We start from the raw sequence: 12,845 nt of genomic DNA on the forward strand, positions 1-12,845 counted from the left end.
TGCAGGCGCACTGGAGCTCTTGAGCACCGAGCCTGCCCAACCTTACCTGGTTGAATACTCTCGGTTGCCCTGCCAGTGCTGTGAGGAGAAATAGCCCGCACTGGGCTATGTAGGCGAACCGGAGATACCGAGCGCAAGGCTGGTGCCATGTAAACCGGCCCAAGGAGACGCACTGGAGACCGGATGCGTAGAGCCAGCTTCATAGCATTTGGCTCGACGCTCAATCTAGCCTGGCCGATACGCGGAGCTGAAATATACCGCACCGGGCTATGCACCCGCACTGGGGACACCGTGCGCACCACTGCATAACACGGTGCCTGCCCGGTCTCTCTAGCCCTCCGGTAAGCACAGGGAGATTGCGCAGGTCTCCTACCTGACGCAGCCATACTCCCTGATAGCCCCCCCCCAAAAAAATTTTGGGGCTGCTTTTCGGGTTTCGCTCTGCGCCGCCGTGACTTTCTTTTCAACTCCATTCTTCTATAGCCCTCCTCGCACTGCTCCAGCGAATCCCAGGCGGGCTCCGGCACTCTCTCTGGGTCGGCCGCCCACCTGTCTATTTCTTCCCACGTCGTTATATCCCATGTCCATTCTCTGAATAATTCCACCTCCCTTTGATTCTCCAGCTGTCGTTGCCTGTCGTTTAGCTCCTGTTTCCTCTTCGCCTGCTGCACTTTTGGGCGGCTACACTCCTCTGGTTTAGCCCAGGGTCCTCTTCCGTCAAGGATTTCCTCCCATGTCCAGGAATCCTTAATACGCGGCTCCTCTTTGCGCTGCTCCTGCCTGTTGACACGCTGCTCGGTCCGTGTTTGGTGGGTGATTCTGTAACGGCGTTCTTCTTTTGTTGAAAGAGAGTCGGACCGAAATGCAGCGTGTAAGTTACTCATGTTTAATGTGAAAACAAACAAACGAACTATACATGTAATAACTTAATAAATACAAAAACAACAAACAGAATGTGAAACCTATACAGCCTGACTGGTGCACACTACACAGAGACAGGAACAATGACCCACGAAATACAAAGCGAAAAAAAGGCTACCTAAATACGGTTCCCAATCAGCGACAACGAGAATCACCTGACTCTGATTGAGAACCGCCTCAGGCAGCCAACCTATTTAACACACACACACCCCTAATCAGCTACAATCTCAGACACTACAAACCCCAATACGAAAACACAATACATAATAACCCCATGTCACACCCTGGTCTGACTAACTAATAAACTAAAACACAAAATACTAAGACCAAGGCGTGACATTATCAACTTTCAACATAATTACTTTTTCCATTGTTCCTCAAGTGTTTTGTGTGATATACAATTTTCTAGCTCGGAGTCTCTACTTTTATCCCATGTAAAAAACACAATTTCAAAGTTTGCTACATTATACCCCATCGAGCCGGTCGTTCACGTATAGACAAGTGTGTACCTTTTCAAATCATGTCCAATCAATTGAATTCACCACAGGTGGACTGATCAATGGAAACAGGATGCACCTGAGCTCAATTTCGAGTCTCATAGCAAAGGGTGTGAATACTTATGCGAATAAGGTATTTTTGTTTTTAATTTTTAATACATTTGCACACAAACTGTTTTCGCTTTGTCATTATGGGGTATTATGTGTAGATTGATGAGGAAAATGTTTTCTTTAATCCTTTTTAGAATAAGGCTTTAATGTAACACAATGTGGAAAAAGTCAAGGGGTCTGAATACTTTCCGATTGCAGTGTTTATATATACTACTGTATCTCTAAGCTCTCTATTCTTCGTCCATTAGACACCAGGGATATCCCCCTGAAGCTAGGACAGCAGAGTCCCTGCCCATCTTCTGAAAGCACCTGAAACATACACTACCGTTCAAAAGTTTGGGGTCACTTAGAAATGTCCTTGTTTTTGAAAGAAAAGCTCATTTGTTTGTCCATTAAAATAACATCAGATTGATCAGAAATACAGTGTAGACCTTGTTAATGTTGTAAATGACTATGGTAGCTGGAAATGGTTAAAAAAGATTTTATGGAATATCTACATAGAGGCCCATTATCAGCAACTATCACTCCTGTGTTCCAATGGCACGTTGTGTTAGCTAATCCAAGTTTATCATTTGAAAAGGCTAATTGATCATTAGAAAACCCTTTTGCAATTATGTTATTACAGCTGAAAACTGTTGTCCTGATTTAAAGAAGTAATACAACTGGGCTCTTTAGACTAGTTGAGTATCTGGAGCATGAGCATTTGTGGGTTCGATTACAGGCTCAAAATGGCCAGAAACAAAGACCATTCATCTAAAACTCATCAGTCTGTTCTTGTTCTGAGAAATTAAGGCTATTCCATGTGAAAAATTGCCAAGAAACTGAAGACCTGGTACACTGCTGTGTACTACTCCCTTCACAGAACAGCGCAAACTGACTCTAACCAGAATAGAAAGAGAAGTGGGAGGCCCCGGTGCACAACCGAGTAAGAGGACAAGTACATTAGTGTCTAGTTTGAGAAACAGACGCCTCACAAGTCCTCAACTCAATAGTACCAGCAAAACACCAGTCTCAACGTCAACAGTGAAGAGGTGACTCCGGGATGTAGCCTCTTCACTGTTGACGTTGAGACTAGAGGTCGACCGATTAATCAGATTGACCGATTAATTAGGGCCGATTTCTTTATAACAATCGGAAATCGGTATTTTGGATGCCGATTTTTGCCAATTTAAATTGCAACTTTATTTAACGAGGCAAGTCAGTTAAGAACACTTTCTTATTTTCAATGAAGGCCTAGGAACGGTGGGTTAACTACCTTGTTCAGGGGCAGAACAACAGATTTTTACCTTGTCAGCTCAGGGATTCAATCCAACGCTCTAACCACTTGCCTCACGAGGAGCTTGCCTGTTACGCGATTGCGTTAAGAAGCCAAGGTAAGTTGCTAGTTAGCATTAAACTTATTATATAAAAAAACAATCACATTCAGAATCACTAGTTATAACTACACATGGTTGATGATATTACTAGTTTATCTAACGTGTCCTGCGTTGCATATAATCGATGCGGTGCGCATTTGCGAAAAAGGACTGTTGTTGCTCCAACGTGTACCTAACCATAAACATCAATGCCTTTCTTAAAATCAATACACAGAAGTATATATTTTTAAGCCTGCATATTTAGCTAAAAGAAAGGTTATCAGGCAATATTAACCAGTCAGGGTATATGCAACAGTTTGGGCCGCTCATTGCGAAACTAATTTGCCAGAATGTTACTTAATTTGGACAATAACATTGAAGGTTGTGCAACGTAACAGCAATATTTAGACTTAGGGATGCCATCCGTTAGATAAAGTAACGGAACTGTTCCGTATTTCACTGAAATAATAAACATTTTGTTTTCAAAATTATAGTTTCCGGATTAGACCATATTAATGACCTAAGGCTTGTATTTATGTGTGTTTATTATGTTATAATTAAGTCTATGATTTGATAGAGCAGTCTGACTGAGCAATGGTAGGCACCAGCAGGCTCGTAAGCATTCATTCAAACAGCACTTTCGTGCTCTTTGCAATGCTTCAAGCATTGTGCTGTTTATGACTTCAAGCCTATCAACTCCCGAGATTAGGCTGGTGTAACCGATGTGAAATGGCTAGCTAGTTAGCGGGGTGCCCGCTAATAGCGTTTCAAACGTCACTCGCTCTGATACTTGGAGTAGTTGTTCCCCTTGCTCTGCATGGGTAAAGCTGCTTCGAGGGTGGCTGTTGTCGATGTTTTCCTGGTTCGAGCCCAGGTAGAGGCAAAGAAAAGGATAGAAGCTATACTGTTACACTGGCAATACTAAAGTGCCTATAAGAACATCCAATAGTCAAAGGTATATGAAATATAAATGGTATGGAGAGAAATAGTCCTATAATTGCTATAATAACTACAACCTAAAACTTCTTACCTGGGAATATTGAAGTCTCATGTTAAAAGGAACCACCAGCTTTCATATGTTCTCATGTTCTGAGCAAGGAACTTAAGCATTAGCTTTCTTACATGGCACATATTGCACTTTTACTTTCTTCTCCAACACTTTGTTTTTGCATTACTTAAACCACATTGAACATGTTTATTTATTTGAGGCTAAATTGATTTAATTGTTTATTATATTAAGTTAAAATAAGTGTTCATTCAGTATTGTTGTAATTGTCATTATTACAAACAAAAAACAAAATTGGCTGATTTAATCGGCCTTTTTTGTTCCTTCAATAAACGGCATCGGCGTTGAAAAATCATAATCGGTCGACCTCTAGTTGAGACTAGTGTTTTTTTTAACTACTTTATTGAGGAAATGTGTACTTACTATGCCTGTGATATGTCGTTGTCCCACCTAAGATAAATGCACTAACTGTAAGTCGCTCTGGATAAGAGCAGACTAAAATGTAATATCGTCATCCTGTCATCAATACTATAGCTCAGCCTGCTCCTAGATCTGCACGGGCTCCTCTGACAGTCATGGTCAAAATCTGAAAAAAAATGATACATGTTCTTGTATGTCTGCTCGAGAATACATGTAATGGATCTTTAAACAACTATGTTGACTGGTTTGAATTAAATTATACACTTGGTTTGAAATGTGGAATGTATAAGAATACATGTGTGCTGGAGTTAATTTTTTCAAGACAACCGTCTTTTCTGTCACTTGCTACAAATGTGGCAAGTCTTTTCTGTCATTTGCCACAAATGTCCTTAGCTGATGAGTCTCCCTCTCTCTCTTCAATTATATTGAAAGGGCCTTACATACAGTGCCTTGCGAAAGTATTCGGCCCCTTGAACTTTGAGACCTTTTGCCACATTTCAGGCTTCAAACATAAAGATATAAAACTGTATTTTTTGTGAAGAATCAACAACAAGTGGGACACAATCATGAAGTGGAAGGACATTTATTGGATATTTCAAACATTTGAACAAATCAAAAACTGAAAAATTGGGCGTGCAAAATTATTCAGCCCCTTTACTTTCAGTGCAGCAAACTCTCTCCAGAAGTTCAGTGAGGATCTCTGAATGATCCAATGTTGACCTAAATAACTAATGATGATAAATACAATCCACCTGTGTGTAATCAACTCTCCGAATAAATGCACCTGCACTGTGATAGTCTCAGAGGTCCGTTAAAAGCGCAGAGAGCATCATGAAGAACAAGGAACACACCAGGCAGGTCCGAGATACTGCTGTGAAGAAGTTTAAAGCCGGATTTGGATACAAAAAGATTTCCCAAGCTTTAAACATCCCAAGGAGCACTGTGCAAGCGATAATATTGAAATGGAAGGAGTATCAGACCACTGCAAATATTCAAAGACCTGGCCGTCCCTCTAAACTTTCAGCTCATACAAGGAGAAGACTGATCAGAGATGCAGGCAAGAGGCCCATGATCACTCTGGATGAACTGCAGAGATCTACAGCTGAGGTGGGAGACTCTGTCCATAGGACAACAATCAGTCGTATATTGCACAAATCTGGCCTTTATGGAAGAGTGGCAAGAAGTAAGCCATTTCTTAAAGATATCAATAAAAAATGTAATTTAATGTTTGCCACAAGCCACCTGGGAGACACACATGTGGAAGAAGGTGCTCTGGTCAGATGAAACCAAAATTGAACTTTTTGGCAACAATGCAAAACGTAATTTTTGGCGTAAAAGCAACACAGCTCATCCCCTGAACACACCATACCCACTGTCAAACATGGTGGTGGCAGCATCATGGTTTGGGCCTGCTTTTCTTCAGCAGGGACAGGGAAGATGGTTAAAATTGATGGGAAGATGGATGGAGCCAAATACAGGACCATTCTGGAAGAAAACCTGATGGAGTCTGCAAAAGACCTGAGACTGGGACGGAGATTTGTCTTCCAACAAGACAATGATCCAAAACATAAAGCAAAATCTACAATGGAATGGTTCAAAAATATGATTGTGTCCCACTTGTTGTTGATTCTTCACAAAAAATAAAGTTTTATATCTTTATGTTTGAAGCCTGAAATGTGGCAAAAGGTCGCAAAGTTCAAGGGGGCCGAATACTTTCGCAAGGCACTGTATGTTTACATTGCCAAAGCAAATGGAATATACAATAAACAAAAGGGAAAAAAACAAGGGAAATAAGAAATCAGTGAACATTACACTCAGTTTTAAGTTTTAAAAGATTGCATACATTACAAATGCTATATTATTGGCTATGTACAGTGTTGTAACAATGTGCAAATAGTTGAAATATGTAAGGGAAAATAAATAAACAGAAATATGTTTTCTATTTTCAATGGTGTTTGTGCTCCACTGGTTGCCCTTTTCACATGGCAATGGGCCACAAATTTCACCTTTAAGATATTGGAGTTTATCAATGTTTGATTTGTTTTCAAATGATTTGTGTGATCTGTGGGAAATATTTGTTTATTGTGGTCATACATTTGGCAGGAGGTTAGGAAGTGTAGCTCAGTTTCCACCTCATTTTATGGGCAGTGGGCTGTGGTGGCCTATCTCAATATCAAGGCTATGCTCACTGTACATAGTCACAGATTTCTTAATTTGAGGTCAGTCACAGTTGACAAGCTCTCTCTATCTCTCTCTCTGTACTGTGCTGACCCTGATTTTCTTTCACATTGTCCTCTCCAGCACTCTCCAGGAACTACGGTGGATGTCTAATTATGGGGACAAAGAATCAAGTCATGTGACTTACACTGATGGGAGGAATGCTTTTGATTTGTTTTGTGTGATTAACAGAGATTGTGTGATTAACAGAGAATAATTACTCTCTCTCTCTCCCCTTAGCCCTGATATTGCTTTTCTACCTGGTCTTCTATGGCTTCCTGGCGGGGATGTTCACGCTCACCATGTGGGTCATGCTGCAGACACTAGACGACAACATTCCTACATACCGCGACCGAGTGGCCAGTCCAGGTGACTTATTACGCTGCAGCGAAACAGACACTCAACCTAAACAGAACAGTGCTCAAATTGAAATTCACCTATTCTCTCTCTCACTCTCTCACTCACAATATGAATATGTCCACTCTCTCTTAAATATGTCATTATCTCTCAAATATGTCATTATCTCTCATGGACAGCGTTGTTTCTTTTCTTGCGGCGTCTGGACCACTGTTGAAGCATAGCCGAGGCTCCTGCAGAATGGGAGCCTGCTAGTTGGCTGGTGAGCTCACTCACTAACGCCAGAGCTTTCTCTGCTAGCGCCTGGCTTGGCTTGCACAATGTCTCAGACTCTGCTGCCATGTCCCACTGAAGGCCTTACTGGTGTGACAGAGGAGCTGGCTGCCACTGCCAAAATATGCAAGTACTCAGGGAATAAACAGATCAGTCAAACACTGACTGACCGATATTGTAATTTTAGAAATGGAAAAACTACCGGCCGAGTCTCAAAAACCTGTTAATTAATACTGTGTTAATGTTACAAAAAAAAATAGAAGAGTTAGAAATGTAATCCTGTGAATTATGGAGTAGAGGTGTGTGTATGTGTCTGTTGAAGTGAGAGAGTCTGTCTCCCAGGCTCTGCATGCATCCTCCCGCTGGTCCACCAGTACATAACCCATCTGTTCTGTCCCCACAGCCTCTCTCCATTGCCCTGACAGAGAGGCCATCATAAAAACGAACTCCCCTCTAGGCCTATGTCCTAATACTGTATATAATAATAATATATGCCATTTAGCAGACACTTTTCTCCAAAGAGACTTAGTCATGCAGGAATCGAACCCACGATATTGGCATTGCAAGCACCATGCTCTACCAATTTAGCCATACTGCACATTTATGTCTTCCACCATCCACAGTCAGCCTTGTTGAATATCTTTTGACTCTTTCTGCTCTTGTAAAATGTGCTGTGTGCCTAAAGGCGGTGTAGAGTTGCCGCTAAAATGCAAACCTTCTGACTAGCTGCTTTTTGGGGTTTGGCAAAAAATGTGTGGAATGCAGGTATAGTATAGCAAGCTTCTCTCTCTCTTACACACACGCACACACTCCTCGTGACAATTTATTCCACCCATAGTCTCCTGTCACCTTCTCTCACTCTGTGTCCTCTCCCATTGTCCCTCTTTTGGAGTCCTTCCATTGTTGTCTATCACACCACACACTTTCTAATGCTGTCCTGGGTGTTGACGCCTTGAGGTCAGAACTAAGACGTACTCATCTGAATCAGCTACGAGTGAAATTCCATCATAGATTCCTGATAATAAGGCTTCCTCAGCCTTGCCGTTTGCAGTTGGCTTGTCTGAGTCCCAAATAGCACCCTATATCCTACATAGAGCAGTACTTTTGACAAAGGCTTATAGGGCTCTGGTCATAAGCAGTGCACTATATAGGGAATAGGGTGCCATTTGGGACGCAACCTCTGTTTTGACCGTCGGTCACAGCTGACCCTCTTTGCCAGCAGGGTTTCATCTGGCGAGTGTTAATAACATTGGCTGTTGTGAAAACTTGTCTTAGGTATTAAAGTATATATATATATTTTTAATCAACTCACTCCGCAACCCATTTGAACAGTAGATACAGTATTACAATATATGGCTGTCAGGCAGCATAAGCAATACATGTGGCTTATTGTAGTATAAGATTTTGATAACAATAATAGTATTATTAGTGTGACTGCCTGGATTTAAACTGTGGTCATCTGCATAACACCAGAAATTAGTTAGTCTGCTGAGCTAAAGCCCAGGCCTTCAGGTGTAACACAAATCTTCAGGTCACAGCTAGGGCTTTGGCTGTTCATAAAATTTTGTCAGCCGGTGATTGTCAAGCAACTAACTGCCAGTCTCACGGTAATTGACCGTTAATTAACAAACACATTTAGCATCTCCTGGCTTCCACACATTTTTGGAACATCTACATTTTTAAAAGTCTAATAAATCCATGTAATAAAGCCTACACCATCACAATAAATCCATTATTTATTTTAGACAGGTCTAAAGAAAATGTAGTCTATTTTAGAAGAACAGAAAATACCATATTCTGAGTTGTCCTTATGTTAGGCCCTGATCTGGCTGTGCAATATGGCTGTGGGCTACACTAGTTAATTTAGCAGACAAGATTTGCTTAGAATTCCATGGCATTATTTTATAGTATGAAGAATATAATTGAACATGAATAAAATACAAAGGATATTTTCTCCAAACTATTTGAGGGAGTGTGCACATGCGGCTATTCTGTGTTGAGCAGTTAACAAAGAAACAGGTCCTCCTTATTTTTGCAACTTTAGTTGTGATACAAATGTTGGGCTATATGTTTCGATTTTTAAGACATTTTAAGGCTGCATGATGTGACCCTAATGATGATTTGAAAAATGTTGCATGAAAGGCATGAGCTCTGCTTTGTTTGTTTTTTTGCGCAGGCTCCACAAACTTCATCAGTCTCTCATTCACAATTTGACAAGCACTTGATAATGCCTTGAATTTCCCGGCAGCATCCCTTTTGTGTCACCTTAATGCTCCCTAGAAAATCCATGCCTTTAGCAGCCAGTGGCCGTTGTGCCCTTGAGCTGAATATAATTTCCTTCTCCCAGCTGCATGCTCCGAAGCACTCACTCACATGTCTCTCTCAGATAGCTAAATTCTTATTAGCCAATGCCCGTCACGTGATCACAGGCTATAAGGGAAGACAGACACCGGGGAGGCAACTGCGCGCATCCTTATCCAATTCCGTGGCGCATATTCAAGATATTGGAAGAACTGTCCACATATACTTTTCGTCAGCCAACATGATGAGTAGGCTTAACGTGTAACGGCGTTCTTCTTTTGTTGAATGAAAGTCGGACCGAAATGCAGCGTGTAAGTTACTCATGTTTATTAGGAAGACAAAACGAACGAACTATACACGAATAACTATAAATACAAAAAACAACAAACAGAACGTGAAACCTATTACAGCCTGACTGGTGCACACTACACAGAGACAGGAACAATCACCCACGAAATACAAGGCGAAAACCAGGCTACCTAAATACGGTTCCCAATCAGAGACAACGAGAATCACCTGACTCTGATTGAGAACTGCCTCAGGCAGCCAACCTATTTAACACACACACACCCCTAATCAACTACAATCCCAAACACTACAAACCCCAATACGAAAATACAATACATAATAACCCCATGTCACACCCTGGTCTGACTAACTAATAAACTAAAACACAAAATACTAAGACCAAGGCGTGACAGAACCGCCCCCTAAGGTGCGGACTCCCGAACGCACCTCAAAACCATAGGGAGGGTCCGGGTGGGTGTCTGTCCATGGTGGCGGTTCCGGCTCCGGACGTGGACCCCACTTCATAAATGTCATTGTTCCTCCCCTTCGCGTCCATGGATAATCCACCCTAACCGCCGACCATGGCCGAATAGTCCTCACCCAGAACCCTATATAACAGAGGAGCAGCTCGGGACTGAGGGGTAGCTCGGGACTGAGGGGCAGCTCGGGACTGAGGGGCAGCTCAGCACTGAGAGGCAGCCCAGTACTGAGAAAAAGCCCAGTACTGAGATGAAGCCCAGCCAGGAAGTTGATTCCGGCAGATCCTGGCTGACTGGCGGATCCTGGCTGACTGGCAGATCCTGGCCGACTGGCGGATCCTGGCTGACTGGCGGATTCTGGCCGACTAGCAGATCTGGCAGATCCTGGCTGACTGGCGGATCCTGGCTGACTGGCAGATCCTGGCTGACTGGCAGATCCTGGAAGAGTCTGGTTGACTGGCGGATCTGGAAGAGTCTGGTTGACTGGCGGATCTGGAAGAGTCTGGTTGACTGGCGGATCTGGAAGAGTCTGGTTGACTGGCGGATCTGGAAGAGTCTGGCTGACTGGCAGATCTGGAAGAGTCTGGCTGACTGGCAGATCTGGAAGAGTCTGGCTGACTGGCAGATCTGGAAGAGTCTGGCTGACTGGAAGAGTCTGGCTGACTGGCAGATCTGGCTGCTCCATGCAGACTAGCTGCTCCATGCAGACTAGCAGCTCAGGCTGCTCTATACAGGCTGGAGGCTCCGGCAGCGCTGTAGAGGAGGAAGGCTCTAGAACCGCTGAACAGGCAGGAGACTCCGACAGTGCAGGAGAGGGAGAAAGCGCTGGCTGCGCTGAACAGACAGGAGACTCCAGCAGCGCTGTAGAGGAGGAAGGCTCTAGAACCGCTGAACAGACGGGAGACTCTGACAGCGCAGGAGAGGGAGAAAGCGCTGGCTGCGCTGAACAGGCGAGGAGCACTGAAGGCCTGATGCGTGGTGCTGGCACTGGTGGTATTTGGCCGAGGACACGCACAGGAAGCCTAGTGCGGGGAGCTGCTACTGGAGGGCTGGGGTGTGGAGGTGGTTCTGGATAGACCGGACCGTGCAGGCGCACTGGAGCTCTTGAGCACCGAGCCTGCCCAACCTTACCTGGTTGAATACTCTCGGTTGCCCTGCCAGTGCTGTGAGGAGAAATAGCCCGCACTGGGCTATGTAGGCGAACCGGAGACACAGAGCGCAAGGCTGGTGCCATGTAACCGGCCCAAGGAGACGCACTGGAGACCGGATGCGTAGAGCCGGCTTTCATAGCATTAGGCTTGACGCTCAATCTAGCCCGGCCGATACGCGGAGCTGAAATATACCGCACCGGGCTATGCATCCGCACTGGGGACACCGTGCGCACCACTGCATAACACGGTGCCTGCCCGGTCTCTCTAGCCCCCCGGTACGCACAGGGAGATTGCGCAGGTCTCCTACCTGACGCAGCCATACTCCCTGATAGCCCCCCCCAAAAAAAATTTGGGGGCTGCTTTTCGGGCTTCCTTGACAACCGTGTTCCCTCGTATCGTCGGCTCCTATCTCCGGCTGCCTCTGCTCTCCTTAGTGCCTCCACCTGTTGCCATGGGAGGCGATTTCTTCCGGCCAATATCTCCTCCCAAGTGTAGCAACCTTTACCATCCAGCACGTCTTCCCATGTCCATTCTTCAAATAATTCCTCCTCCCTTTGCTGCTCCAGCTGTCGCTGCCTGTTAACACGCTGCTCCTGTTTGCGCTGCTCCTGCCTGTTGACACGCTGCTCGGTCCGAGTGTGGTGGGTGATTCTGTAACTGCGTTCTTCTTTTGTTGAATGAAAGTCAGACCGAAATGCAGCGTGTAAGTTACTCATGTTTATTAGGAAGACAAAATGAACGAACTATACACGAATAACTATAAATACAAAAAACAACAAACAGAACGTGAAACCTATTACAGCCTGACTGGTTTTTATAAAAATAATTTATTATCATCAGTACCATTCATTCTTTACAAATCATAATTTACATACATACACAAAAAAAGATATTTTTAAATAAACTAATTAAATTAAACTAAACATAAACCCCAAACAAAACCTCAGGGGAGCATCTTCCCTCCCCGTCACCCTACAAAACACCTTTCCCTATCTCCCCGTCCCTAATCTATCCTCTTACAAATCTAAATGACACCCAGCCCTAAACCCCGCTTCCACCTCTCCCGAGCAGCATGCTGCCCCCACTTCCTCTCCTCCCTCTTCATCCTCCCCCTCAAATCTCCTTCCACTCTCCTCACTATCCCTTCCACCCCCCAATCTCTCCCTGTCTTCACCATGTTCTGCCTGGCTTCCCACAGCCCCCGTTTAAAGAGACTCATGAGAAGCCAGAGCAGAAACCTGTCCCTATCCGTCCCTCTCACTCTCCCTACACCCCTCTCTAACCTGGCCCACGTCAATACAAAATCCCCCTTTACCAAACCTAACAACACCCGTGCCCTAGCCCATACTACTCCGGCAAAGGCACAGTCCCAAAAGACATGACGCACAGTCTCCTCCCTGCCACAAGAGGATCTTGGACAGGTGGGGGATTGCACTAAACTAAACCGGTACAAGATGGAACGTACCGGC

General features: G+C 44.2%; 1 protein-coding gene across 3 annotated transcripts in view; it reads left to right on the plus strand.

The window, feature by feature from the left end:
• Nucleotides 1–12,845, plus strand: part of LOC135552449 (sodium/potassium-transporting ATPase subunit beta-3-like) — a 67,519-nt gene that overhangs the window by 43,474 nt on the left and 11,200 nt on the right. For all 3 annotated transcript variants that reach the window (XM_064984089.1, XM_064984090.1, XM_064984088.1), the window contains one exon: nucleotides 6,768–6,896. In XM_064984089.1, coding sequence (XP_064840161.1) covers nucleotides 6,815–6,896 — 82 coding nt within the window. In that variant the 5' untranslated portion in view covers nucleotides 6,768–6,814. The remainder of the gene's footprint in view (nucleotides 1–6,767; nucleotides 6,897–12,845) is intronic.

Source organism: Oncorhynchus masou, chromosome 13, assembly GCF_036934945.1.
Source record: "Oncorhynchus masou masou isolate Uvic2021 chromosome 13, UVic_Omas_1.1, whole genome shotgun sequence".
NCBI lineage: Eukaryota > Metazoa > Chordata > Actinopteri > Salmoniformes > Salmonidae > Oncorhynchus > Oncorhynchus masou.